The sequence below is a fragment of the Triticum dicoccoides genome, chromosome 5B (assembly GCF_002162155.2).
Source record: "Triticum dicoccoides isolate Atlit2015 ecotype Zavitan chromosome 5B, WEW_v2.0, whole genome shotgun sequence".
Taxonomy (NCBI): Eukaryota; Viridiplantae; Streptophyta; class Magnoliopsida; order Poales; family Poaceae; genus Triticum; species Triticum dicoccoides.
In genome coordinates this window covers 151,196,738-151,209,584 of record NC_041389.1, presented here as the reverse complement: position 1 = coordinate 151,209,584, position 12,847 = coordinate 151,196,738, and the positions used below count along the sequence as shown (strand labels likewise).

At 41.4% G+C, this 12,847-nt stretch overlaps 1 protein-coding gene across 1 annotated transcript; it reads left to right on the top strand.

Moving 5' to 3' along the window:
• Positions 1-1,336: 1,336 nt before the first annotated feature.
• On the top strand, positions 1,337-9,339 carry LOC119307936 (phenylalanine--tRNA ligase beta subunit, cytoplasmic-like). The gene is made up of 19 exons (XM_037584032.1): positions 1,337-1,758; positions 1,869-1,924; positions 2,032-2,135; positions 3,073-3,202; positions 3,824-3,939; positions 4,052-4,118; positions 5,302-5,343; positions 5,489-5,530; positions 5,715-5,791; positions 6,013-6,139; positions 6,251-6,418; positions 6,687-6,812; positions 6,913-7,023; positions 7,131-7,265; positions 7,969-8,043; positions 8,417-8,524; positions 8,608-8,697; positions 8,787-8,873; positions 8,959-9,339. The coding sequence occupies exons 1-19, from the start codon at positions 1,701-1,703 to the stop codon at positions 9,025-9,027; spliced, it is 1,788 nt and encodes a 595-aa protein (XP_037439929.1). The 5' UTR covers positions 1,337-1,700; the 3' UTR covers positions 9,028-9,339.
• The last annotated feature ends 3,508 nt before the right edge of the window (positions 9,340-12,847 follow it).

The window sequence follows — 12,847 nt, the reverse complement described above, 5'->3', positions numbered from 1 at the left end:
AAGTGACTTTGTTGCGCCGTTACTATTTTCGGCCATCAGATCTAAAGTTGTAGGTGTTTTAATCCGTCTGGTGAAACCTCTGAGCGCAACAATTACCGGAGTTGTATAGGGCAACTGCCCCCACAACAAAAATGGATGCATGTGGTTAATTGGGCCTCGCTATCGCACGAGACCATTCAAGACCGACTAGGAAACGACCATCGAACCAATGAGCCACCCCCACCCCCGCCGGGAGCTCCTCTGTGAGGCTCTCTGCATCAGAGAGTCGACGTTTCGCACAGGGCGTGGCTCACCTGGGCCGGCCCATTTTGCAGTGGCACGTTTGCGAGGTGGAAAAACGCCAAAAATTAGCGCGCTAGAGGTGGGTTTCGAACCTGAGACTTCGAGGTGATGGGCATGATGTGCTAGCCAATCTGCATGACATCCCTGACCCCTAAAAGAAAGCCAATCTGCCTGACAATCTCATGTGCTAGGTATGCAACGCAGCTGTTAAAGAAACAAACAAAAGCAACAAAATCTAAACGTTCACAAAATTCCCCAAAAATTAACCACTGTAACACATAGGAATTTGTAATTAAAATTGCAGCCCGGTGCATATGAACTATAGCCGCAACAGTGTTAAACTTTTTAGAAATTTCGAACGTTATTTTCTTTTTTTTAATGTAAATATTTTTTGAAACACAAACATTTCGTGAAAACACAAACATTTTTTGGGTTCCTCAAACATTTCTTGAAAAAAAGGATATTTTTGAAATCACAAATAATCTTTAAAAACAAATATTTTCTGAAAAATATGATTTTTAAATGTGAACATTTTTAAGAATTATGATTTTTTTTCCAAAACGCTAACAATTTTTGAATTTGCAAACAAAATTTGACAACATGAACATTTTTTGAATATGTGAACAAATTTGGCAAAGCTTGAACCTTTTTTGAAATTCCTGAACATTCTTTTGAATGTGTGAACAAAATTTGAAAATGCAAACACTTTTCAAAACTTGATCATTTTATGAAAATTCCCTGAACTTTTTTCTAATTTGCATTTTTTTGAAAACATGAACATTTTTTGAATATGTGAACAAATTTGGAAAAGCTGGAACATGTTTTGAGATTCCCGAGCATTTTGTGAATTTGTGAAAATGAAATAAAAAACATGGATAGCTTTCGAGATTACGGACAGTTTGTCAAAATGTGAACATTTTCGAAAATACACCGAACATTTTTAATTTGCGATTTTTTTTTCAAATCGCGTGTGCGACGCGTCGAGAATTTGACGCAAGAATGCGTGAAATCGCGCCTCCGTCTCCCTTCGCTCGGCTCGATGCCTCCTCCTCCCTTTTTTTCCTTTGCGAGAATGAACGCCCCCCTCCTCCTCTTGGTTTCAGATCTGTAGCACTGATATCGATCTTTCTCTCCAACCCTAACCAAACCATCCGATCTCTGATCAGCGCCGCGACAGTCCGTGTGTGCCTTCCTTATCGTGTGGTGGCGTGCCCAATCCCGTACGCGAGCAGGTCGTCAGTTCATCATCGTACAAGGAGAGAAAGATAGTACTAGAACCCTGAGCCCCGCGCCCCACCTGTCTGTCCAAACCCCCTCTCGCCAGCGCGTTCACCTCTCCCCGCCGCAGCCGCAGCCGCAGCCGCCGCTCGCGTGTCCCGCCGCCAGCCAGCGACACACCGCCGCAGCCGCCGCTCGCGATGCCGACGGTCAGCGTCGGCCGCGACCGCCTCTTCGCCGCACTCGGCAGGGTCTACAGTAAGCGCCTCCCCCTCGCCCCCCACCCCTGAACCCCGCCGCGTACTCCCTCCCTTAACCCGCCGCGAGAGCGCCTAACTCACCTCGTCTCTTTGTTGTGGATGCTCCAGCGCAAGACGAATTCGAGGCACTCTGCTTTGATTTCGGCATCGAACTCGATGATGTGGTGAGCCGCTCGGATCTGTGCCCTTTTTCTCTCTCCTATACTCGCATGCTTTGGTGTTTGGGTGTTAATTTCGTTTGATGTGATTTGCTTCATTTGGGTTTGTGTAGACCACAGAGAAGGCCATCATCCGGAAGGAGAAGCACCTGGAGGAAGACGTCGAAGCGGACGGCGATGACGAGGTCATCTACAAGATTGAGGTTGCCGCCAATAGGTAATCGCATTTCGGTTTTACCAGCTGAATTGTCTATACAAGTGGCTAAACTGCTCTGACTTGAGTCGCTATCATGTGAGATATCTGTACGTCTTCGGTATCACTAGCTCAATTAGTCTGCATTGAGCTGCTAACTGAATATGTGTGTATGAGTTGGTGTCACGAGCAAATTTTGTTCTGCAATTCAGTTAAAAGTTTTTGGTGTATATGGGTGTCGTGCATGTGTCACTTATTGGTTGGACTTTGCGGAGACTGACCTTGTTAATCCGTACTAATGTCAGCTCAAGTCTAACCTGCATTATTTATGGTGATTCTTTTGGTGTTGGCATCAAATTTGGAACCAACATGTGTAGGTTTTGTTCACTCGGATTTTCATTTATTTTGACATAAACTTTGGCTGCGCCATTCCTATATTTGATAGTAAGTCTTGTTACTGGTAGGGTTTTAATAAGTAGTTTATTTTGTCTTGCTACTCTTGTATTTAGTTCTATTCTCTTGTTCATTTTGGGTGTAGTAAGAAATTATTTGGTGCTGTGAGACGCATGTAGTATAATAACTTGCTTTGTTGTACATGTTTGATGTGAGATACGACTTCAAATAGTTGAACTTCCACACAGCACATTGTGTTCATCCAGAACTTTTGCTTTCTTCCCAGCAAAAGAAAAAGAACTGGTTTCTCGTATATGTCTGATGTGAAATAAGACTTCAAATTGTTGAACTTTCAAATAGTCTACAATGGTTTTATAGATTGGAGTATCACCTTATTAGTATTGCTGGCATCAAGTATGCACTGGAAATGTCTTGGCTAGTCTTATGCTTTCACGATGTGTTTTCTTAATGTACTAAGTTCAGTTGGATGACTTGTTGGTTGTTAAACAACTACAAAGAATTAGCAAAGATTTCTTATTCAGTGTGATGTCCATTACAATGCATGCAGATATGATTTGTTATGTCTTGAAGGAATAGCAAGATCTCTTCGCATTTTCACCGGGAGTGAAGCAACCCCTATATTCAAAATTGCTTCAATCCCTCGTGGTTCAATGCTCCAGATGCATGTTAGATCACAGGTAATGGGTTGATCAGGAAGGTTCATTTTTACCCTCATCTAGCTCTTTATTATACATAAGGTTAATATATTTTATCCTTATAATTTCTTATTGCCATGTTACGACATACGTCAAATTTTCAATTAATATACTTGAAAAAATATGAGAAAAAATAAATAAGGTTGCGTATCCTAAGTGTTTTGCTAACTTCTGTGTAACGGTTCTGTATTGTCTGTGGATAAAATCAATAGACAGAGCTAAGAGTTTGGTGCTCGTCTCAATTTTAAACTCTCTTGAACAACTTCATTGTTAGTGCATATTATAGATAAAAAACACTTTAAAAAAAGGAGAAATGACTCAGTGAGTTAAATGAATGACAAAAAAGGGATTTGGAAACAAAGGCAGGACTTAACACACTAGTTTAATATTCTATACATATGTTTGTCATGCTTAATCCATGTTAACTTGCCCATGCATTTGAGATTCTACATTCTAGACGCTAGCAGCAGATGACATGTCATTGATCATGTAATTTTTTAAAATCTTGACCCTGTTTCTCTAGAAAGAAATGGATTATGTATGCACACATCTATTAAAGGAAAGTCAAAGCCTTGACCAGCTGATATTTTATTTCTTTTGCAGACCTCACAAATTAGACCATATGTAGTTTGTGCTGTCCTAAGAGGAGTAACTTTTGATGAAGTCAGATACAGCAGCTTCATTGATCTTCAAGACAAACTCCATCAAAATATTTGCCGGTATAACTTGTCTGGCTAGCGTTGGTGTGTTAGTTTGTTGTATTTGAGTTGAAGATCATCACCCTTAGTTAACTCACTGTGCTGTGCTGTGCTGTGCTGTGCTGGGGAACAGGAAGAGAACTCTTGTTGCTATTGGTACCCATGATTTGGACACTCTACAAGGACCCTTCTCATACGAGGTAATTTTTTGACCTTGCTGCAATTAGCTACGGCTAGTTGACGCTCCTTATTAATTCCATCAAACATCCCAGAGAGCTTTGTATTTCGTCAGGCACATCCTTACTATCTCATTCTGTGCGTGTTCTGCATTTTCTGTTCTTCTCTGTGGTTGATGGGTGGGGGCCCATATTTCTGTTCGAGGATCATTGCTAAATATTTTTTTCAAGGGTAATTAACTTTTTTAGGGATATAGAAACACAGGACATGCTGTGGTCCATTTAATTGATTTTGCACGTATCCACGGAGCTAGCTTCAAGGCTATAGCTTATTGGCCCCAAAAGCTCCCTTCCGCTGCCTCTGGCCCTGTTTGGGGGAGATTCAGGTTTGTCTTGAGTTCACCAGAAGCAAACTATACTTCTAAACAGGCTGTCTTCAAGCTGGAGCTTACTCTCATCTTGTATTGATAAACTGGACCTCCTTTTCACTAGCATTTTAGAGAAGCCCTAATTTGGGGGAAACATGTGCCCTGTTTATTTAAACCTATTGCATTATGGTCTGAAGCTTTGTAACACGAGCCCAAGGTGCTCCCCAGTCCCCACTGTTTGGTGTTGTTCCAGCCTATAAGTACAATTGGTGCCATTTTTGCGGACTGCTGTTGATTCCGGGGAGGTTAAACTGACAAGTGAAAGGTGGGGATTCGGGTCTAGTTAGTAAAATTTGAAGAGTAGCTCTCCCTGACCTGTGTGCAATGAAACTGTTCCTGATGCTATTGACTTCGGATGGAAATTGCATCCTAGGCATGGTTTCTTGTTTATAGTTGTTGAATTGATGTACGTGTTGAATTGTGGTGTTTGGATGGGCCTTCCCCAATTGCAGTGCTATACCCTATGCTGTCCATATTCTTTGATAGCTTGGCTAGTTGAAGTAAATACAAAGAAAAACATCAGGTGCTGAGCTTTTCAAGTGTACCATAAGTTGATATTATTTTTCTTTATGTTTAGAGATTTTTGTGGGAATTTTCGACCTTGTAAGCAATTCTTGACTATAGTATATATCTTCTTATGTGCCTCTTTCGGATAAGCTTTTTTCATTTTGATCAAAACTCACAAATATTATTTTAACTTTATAGCTGATGATGTGACAATGCAAATGTCCCTGTTGATTCCTATATCCTTTATTTGACATATTAATTAATCTTTTCAGGCTCTACCACCACAGGAAATCAATTTTATCCCACTAAAACAGGTTAAAATTCACCACTTTCAACCAGCGATACATATCTCCACTTTACACGTTACTGTTAGAGCATTCCTGCATTTTGTGCAGGTTTCTAGGAAAACAGCAGTTTTGACTTACATTTCTTTTCGTTCGCTTGGTTATATTGGTTCAGGAGCAAAATTTCAGAGCGGATGCATTGATGGAGTTCTACAGAGTAAGTAGCAATGCCACAGGTTATAATGCCGTTGGTACACTTAATATTGCTACTTATGACCGCCGGAACCATGATTTTCTGAACTTCTGCAGTTCTATACCCTTCGTGCTTAGTTCTGATTTTCCTTAAATACTCTCTCTGTACATATATTTGGTCACTGATAGCTTACACTTTCTTTTGGCAGTCGGACATGAAGTTGAAGAAGTTTTTGCATATAATCGAGAACTCTCCAGTTTACCCAGTTATATATGATAGCAACAGGTAAACCTATTTCATGGTATTGTGGTTACATTTCTCAACTTGTTTTTGTTACAAGGTGTATGATCTTGTTATAAGAGGCAAGACACACGTTTGGTTACCAGTTCAATACTTCGCTTAATTTTATGATGCATATATTGTCTGTACCTGGGCTGTTCTGGTACTTATTCTGGGTCCTTGTTTTGTACTGCCCATACAGCAAGCTGACACTTTAATACTTGCAGAACTGTATTATCGTTACCGCCTATCATCAATGGAGCACATTCTGCTATCACCCTTAAGACAAGGAATGTGTTTATCGAATGCACTGCTACAGACCTTACAAAAGCAAATATTGTTCTGAATACAATGGTAGGTTTAATGTAATGCTTACTATCTTTTATATAGATTGTAAAAGTGCTGTCCTTTTGGATGAAGATTAGATTTATTTTGTTGATGCACTTGTTACCTATGTGTCTCTAGGTTGCAATGTTCTCGGAGTACTGTGAAAATAAGTTTGAAGTGGAACCAGTTGAAGTGGTATCTTATGATGGAAGCACAGCCATTTACCCTGATCTTTCATGTTATAAAATGGAAGTTGCGCTCTCTGATATTGTTGGACCCATTGGAATCTCCCTGGATGAGACGCAGGTATATTTTATCAAGTACAGCATATCTTTTCGCCGGAAACACAGACCACATATCTGGATAATAATTGAAATAAGTGATAGATTTGATCTCTACTGTAGAACAGCTGTTTTTTCTGGTGCAAATTGCAATGTTCTGCCTGTATTCAAAATTAAATTAAACAAACATTTTTTATAATTATGTAAGGCAATGTTTTCTGCTTGAGTTCTTTGAATTTATGTTCGCAGCTTTGAGCAAGTGAAATGATACAACTGAGTATTTGAAAGTTTAGGTTATCTCCCTTTTGAACAAAATGCAATTGCAAGCGAAACTTTGTTCATCAAATGGGGAGCCCTGTATTTCGGTGTCTGTCCCTCCTACAAGAAGTGATGTTCTGCATGCCCGTGATCTAGCAGAGGTAACATATGGAATTCCCTACCTATCAAAGTCTTCTTTGTAGTTATTACTTAGAATTGGTTGATAGTTTTTGGTTTGATTTTCATTTTCATTCCGTACAGGATGTTGCTATAGCTTATGGGTACAACAATGTGCCAAAATCAAAGCCAAAGTCTATGACAATAGGTGGAAGGCAACCACTAAACCGTTTCTCTGATAAAATTCGTGCTGAGGTATGTGCTTAAGATATTCAGTACCTCGTAGCGATCCTTCTGTTGTGTTCCATATGCATATGTTCACTCATCGGTATTTTACTGGGAGGACAATGTTTTTGGGGCAGGTTGCAAGAGCTGGTTATATGGAGGTGCTCACATTTGTTTTGACTTCACACGAAGAAAACTTCGATATGCTAAACAGGACAGACGATGGAAATAAAGCAGTCATTATTGCAAACCCCCGTACTTCTGAATTTGAGGTGAATTGCTCAAGTACTGAAGGGTGTCTTTATGATTGGATCTTTCATTTATTTGTTAGTGCTGGTTGCAGTAGAAAAAAGTATTCCCTCCGTTTCTAAATATAAGTCTTTCTAGAGATTTCAATATGGACTACATACGGTATGTAGTCCATATTGAAATCTCTAGAAAGACTTATATTTTGTTAATTGCATGTTAATCAGCGAGCAGTGTAAGCATTCATTCATTGAGGCCTGGCCTTCTAAGCTTGGTATCTTTATTAGCTTCATTTTCGAAAATAGTTGTAGATAATTTACATATGCATACAAGTAAAATCAAGAATGCATGCACAACTACCACCTTGTGCCGGATTATCTACTGATTAAAGTTGATGAAATGTTATGGTTCTGTCTTTTTGATTGATTAGTATAATCATGAATGCATGGACAACTAGTCTCTGGTGCCGCATTATTTACTGATTATAGTTGATGAAATGTTATGGTTCTGTCTTTCTGATTAATATACCTTTTGGATGCTATTAGTTAAATAGATTGTCATCATACTCCTGGTATATGTGGTCTTTCATATTTAGCTGTCTTCACTTACCTACTGCAAAACAAATCAATACATTTTGTTTCTAATGTAAGATTTTGAAATATAATTATACAATTCACATGTGCTTATTCCAGTACGTGATGTATGTTTGTTTTGCTTGTGATGTTGCAGGTTGTAAGAAGTAGTCTGATGTCATGTTTGTTGAAAACACTGAAGCATAATATAGACCATCCAAGACCCATAAAGGTACTTTATGAAAACAAACAATAGTATTCATCTCCGTAGTGTTAGTAGTGTTACTGAGGTGCTTTTCATGTGGCTAATGTGCATATACTCCCTTTTTTATATAACAACACCCTAATTATTTGCTGACACATAATATTGGTTTGTTATAATTATGTGTGTTAGTATGTTTATCATGATTTTCGAAAAGGAATGCTTTCATAGAGCTGCTTATATTGGTAATGACCAATTGGCCATAGTATAATTTCTCAGCATTGTTATATGTGTGTAAGTATGTTTATCATGATTTTCGAAAAGGAATGCTTTCATAGAGCTGCTTATATTGGTAATGACCAATTGACCATAGTATAATTTCCCAGCATTGTTATGTGTGCAGATTTTTGAAGTTGGGGATGTAGTGTCATTGGATACTTCACGTGATGTTGGTGCCTCCAATAATCGCCGGCTTGCAGCTTTGTACTGTAATAGTAATTCTGGATTTGAGGTAATACGCAATTACTTCCTCTGCAGGAATAATATTTAAAGTGCTTTGTCGTTGGCCTTGGCTAAATGTTATCAATTACCCAGGAAATTATGGGTTTGGTGGATAGGATTGTCAAAATCGTGGCAGGTTCTCCACGCATAAAATTCGGCCAGACTTACTATGTTCCTTCAAGCGTAAGCATTTGAAATTGTTGATGCATTTGTGGTACATCCAAGGTTCCTTTGGTGTTATGAACATCTGTACTGATTGTCTCGTCTTATAGGAACCTGAGTTCTTTACTAAAAGACAATGCAAAATTGTTATGAGTGATGGAAAGCAGGTTGGCTACTTGGGAATTGTCCACGCTGAGGTGATTTTTTCTGTCATAAGCAAAAAAATATGCCATGGAATGATGAGCTGTGAACAATAATTTTGACCTAGTCTGTTACATGCAGGTGCTAAGAAAATTTGGCATTCCGGACCCCTGCACCTTTGTCGAGATTGACATCGAGGCTCTTTTGTAGTTGCCATGTATGTGAGTCAGGGGATTCTCTGGTTGGTTTTGTTCACTTGACAGTCTGGCAGGCGTGTGGTATCTCAACCCAACAGGACCGGACCCTCATTTTAGTCGTGCTAAGCAATATCATGATACTGTAGATGCCTCAGTTTTTTTGCGAATGAAAGATATTGCCTTACTTTGTTTCTGTTTTGATACAAATTATACAGCACTATTTTGGCACACATGTTTCTATGAAATATGCCATTTACTAATATTGTGAGAAGAATTAGACGGTGGAAAGGCAACCAATTGAGTTCATGAGATCCCTTCCAAACCATGTTTGACACGATGCTCAAGTAAATTTAGCGTCCAGCGCCTTTTTCACCAAACCTGACAATTCAGTTCTGTGAGTTGAGCAGGTTGCGGCTGAACTCTGCTGTCTACTTCTCCCGATATCTGTTACGGAGATTTGGGTCGTCTGCGCGTTGTTTTCTTGGTCGGCCAATTGTGGGCGCGTTCCCTTCAGCAGCAGACATTTCTTATTCGAGACCTGACGGCTCATGGCTGACGGACAGAGCCGGGCACAAACGGACGGACAAGGCGAGTCCAATCCTTTCCCGATCGGGACGGACCTCTCTTCCGAGCCACAATCACAAGGTCCACTAGGACGGAGCCTCCGCCGCGGCCACTATGTCTATGTCCATGTGGGGCTCTTTTGTGCATGGACAAATTGGATGGACTCGGTTCACTGCGCTAGGAAACAAAGATGAGTGGCTTCGCGCTACTCTTAATTCACTTTTATGCGAGTGCTAATCGAATCCAACTTTGCATCTGTAAAAACAATTGACACACTTGTGCGCTGACCTATCCTCACAAGTCTCTCAGTTAAAAGAAACGTTTCACTAATCAGACTTCTTTTTTTTAAGAACACAAACAAATCAAACTTTGCAAGTGCATGATAACACCAGAATATATTTTGTACAAGCCAGGATTACTGCCACCTCATGTAAACTTCAAATACATTTTGGAAACTAGCATTTGATGATGTAGCCTATTGCCAGTTAGTTTGATTATGCCTAAACAACATGATTTAGATCTTGCCAACTATCGTATGTGTTATACGCTGTGGGCCAATTGACTTTATTCATGCTCATACTTTAGTTTGGGAGATCACAATCGAAGAGCTTTTTGACGAGCAGATATGGAGACAACACACACACACAAAAAAAACAGACTTTGGGATTTTATTTATTAGGGATTTTAGGGCATTTCAACCCTAGCTAGTCATTTTTAGCATATTAATTCAGACTTTGTCATAAATACATGTTTACAGGTACATGATATAAGAAACCCCGAGAGAACTAAAGCTTATATTTAGCCTATCCATCCGACTACTTTTTTTTTTGCGGAAAAACTTCCAATCTATTCATCTTCAATCATGGCAGTACAACGAATACCAGAAATAAAAATTACATCTAGATTCGTAGACCACCTAGCGACGACTACAAGCACCGAAGCGAGCCGAAGGCGCGTCGCCGTCATCGCCCCTCCATCACCGGAGCCGGGCACAACTTGTTGTAGTAGACAGTCGGGAAGTCGTCGTGCTAAGGCCCCATAGGACCAGCACCCCGGAATAGCAACCGCCGCCGATAAAAAATAACGTAGATCGGAAGGATCCAAACCGGAGACACACGAACGTAGACGAACAACGACGAGATCCGAGCAAATCCACCAAAGATAGATCTGCCGGAGACACACCTCCACACGCCCACCAACGATGCTAGACGCACCGCCGGAACGGGGGCTAGGCGGGAGACCTTTATTCCATCTTCAGGGAGCCGCCGCCGTCTCGCCTTCCTGAGTAGGACACAAACCCTAACAAGATTGAAAAAAAGACTAAAAACGAAGCCCTCCCGCCGGCCCTTGCCAGAATCCACCGCGCCTCCATGGCCCTAGGGCCACCGGAGACGAGGCGGACCTGCGCCGGCGCCGGCGAGAGGCACAAACCCTAACTTTCTTTCTTGGAGGAGGAGGAGGAGATCCATCCGACTACTTTGATCCCAACACACAACCAAGTCCTTATCTCATTAATACCAGGTATGAGAAAGCCTTCCTATGACATTCTAGTAGTTGCTCCAGTGCCATTAGCCCATCAGGGCCGGGCCGGCATAATCCGGGGCCTTGTGTGAAACTAAAAAATGGGGCCCTATCTCACAAAAAAATGAACTAAGAGCAATTATAGTATATATATCTCGTAGAAAAAAAATGCCAATTAGACGAACCGTCTAACTCACCTAATTTTGGGTCATGTGATCTTTAACCGAGGAGGTAAGAAGTAAGAATCAATCTCTAATGAAGTAACGATCCCTGACAATAGTTAACTACAAAATTAGGAATGAGGAGTAGGAACTGAAGTTAATCAAAAAGGACTCGCTAAGCAGTAAGCACCTGGCAGGAGGCTAGAGTCGGTCACTGATCAATCCAAATTTAAGAGAGGACAGAGGAGGCGAGGAAGGCAACGGCGGCAGCGGCCGGTCGCTCTATGATCTGATCGATCTAATGACCAGGCGATGAGACGTTCCTTTCCTTCCTGTAGCCACGAGCCCACGGCCGTGGCCCCATGATCGAGAGTTTTCAGTTTTCACGATCCCGAATTCCCGGTCCCTGTAGGTTGTAGCAATCGCAACATCGAGTAAAGGCCTGATCGAGTACGAGGAGTCGAGGAGACCAGGATTCAGGAGAAGTTCTCATTTCAGTGCTGGTCACTGCCGCCGTTTCAGCGCTCGAGTCGAGGAGATTAGGCTGGAGAACGATCCCCGATCGACCGCCCTCGTTGCTTCGACTCCATCCTAGAGTCCACTCCACTGCCCAGCAGCCCAGTAGTGCATAAGTTTGTTTTTAATACCAGGCCTACGTAAAAAAATTGCCCCTCCCCCACCCCCCCGAATTTTGGGCCTTGTGCAGGCCGCACTTTTTGCACCACTGTGGGCCCGGCCCTGTAGCTCATTAGTCACCAATCAATTAGGTTGCCTAGTTCGGTGTTGGGTTTTTGATTTGGAGAAACTGAATTCTGGTAAAACAAAATCCCCAAATTCCAGTCGAGAAGAGGCATTGAGCAAAATTGTGTGCAACATGTTCCTCATAGAGATTGCAGATGCAGCAAATTGGATTGTGAAACCATGCCCGTTTTGCAAGATTATCAGCTGTCAAACAGTTCCCCTCTATTGACAGCCAAGAGAAAAAACTATTTTTTTTCGGTCGGAGGATATTTATCTTCCAAACGACATGTTTGAAGGGTGCTTCAACCCTGCTGGTGAACTGGCAGAGATATCCAGGGCTGGTTGAATAAGATTGGTTTTTGGTCCACTCCTGCTTTTGAGAAAGGGCGACGACTTGAGCATGATACCAGAGATGAACAAACTCTCTAAGCACCAACAGAGTTGGGCTATTCTCAATAAGACCAATCCATCTTTCGTTTATCAGTCTGGTGCACCATTATCTTCGGTTGCCTACTGTGTTTTGTACAAACCGGGAATGCAACCGTCGGTGTGCTGCCACCAGCCAGTGGCCAAACCAAAAGGACATGGATTTACCATCACCAATATGAATCACGTTGCAAGCAACATATAATGCACAAACCTCCTTGTCAATAGGTGGTGGCAATCTATGTCAAGGATTCAACGCCATTCTACCACAACCATCTAGGTTTCAGAGCTCTGTCTTCCAGCTGCAAGCTGCAGGTTGGGAATTACAAGGCCATCAAAATGGATGAGGAAACAAAGGTGATACCATTTGACACTAATTACCGCCATTGACATAACCTGGACCAACACTTGGAAAAGCAC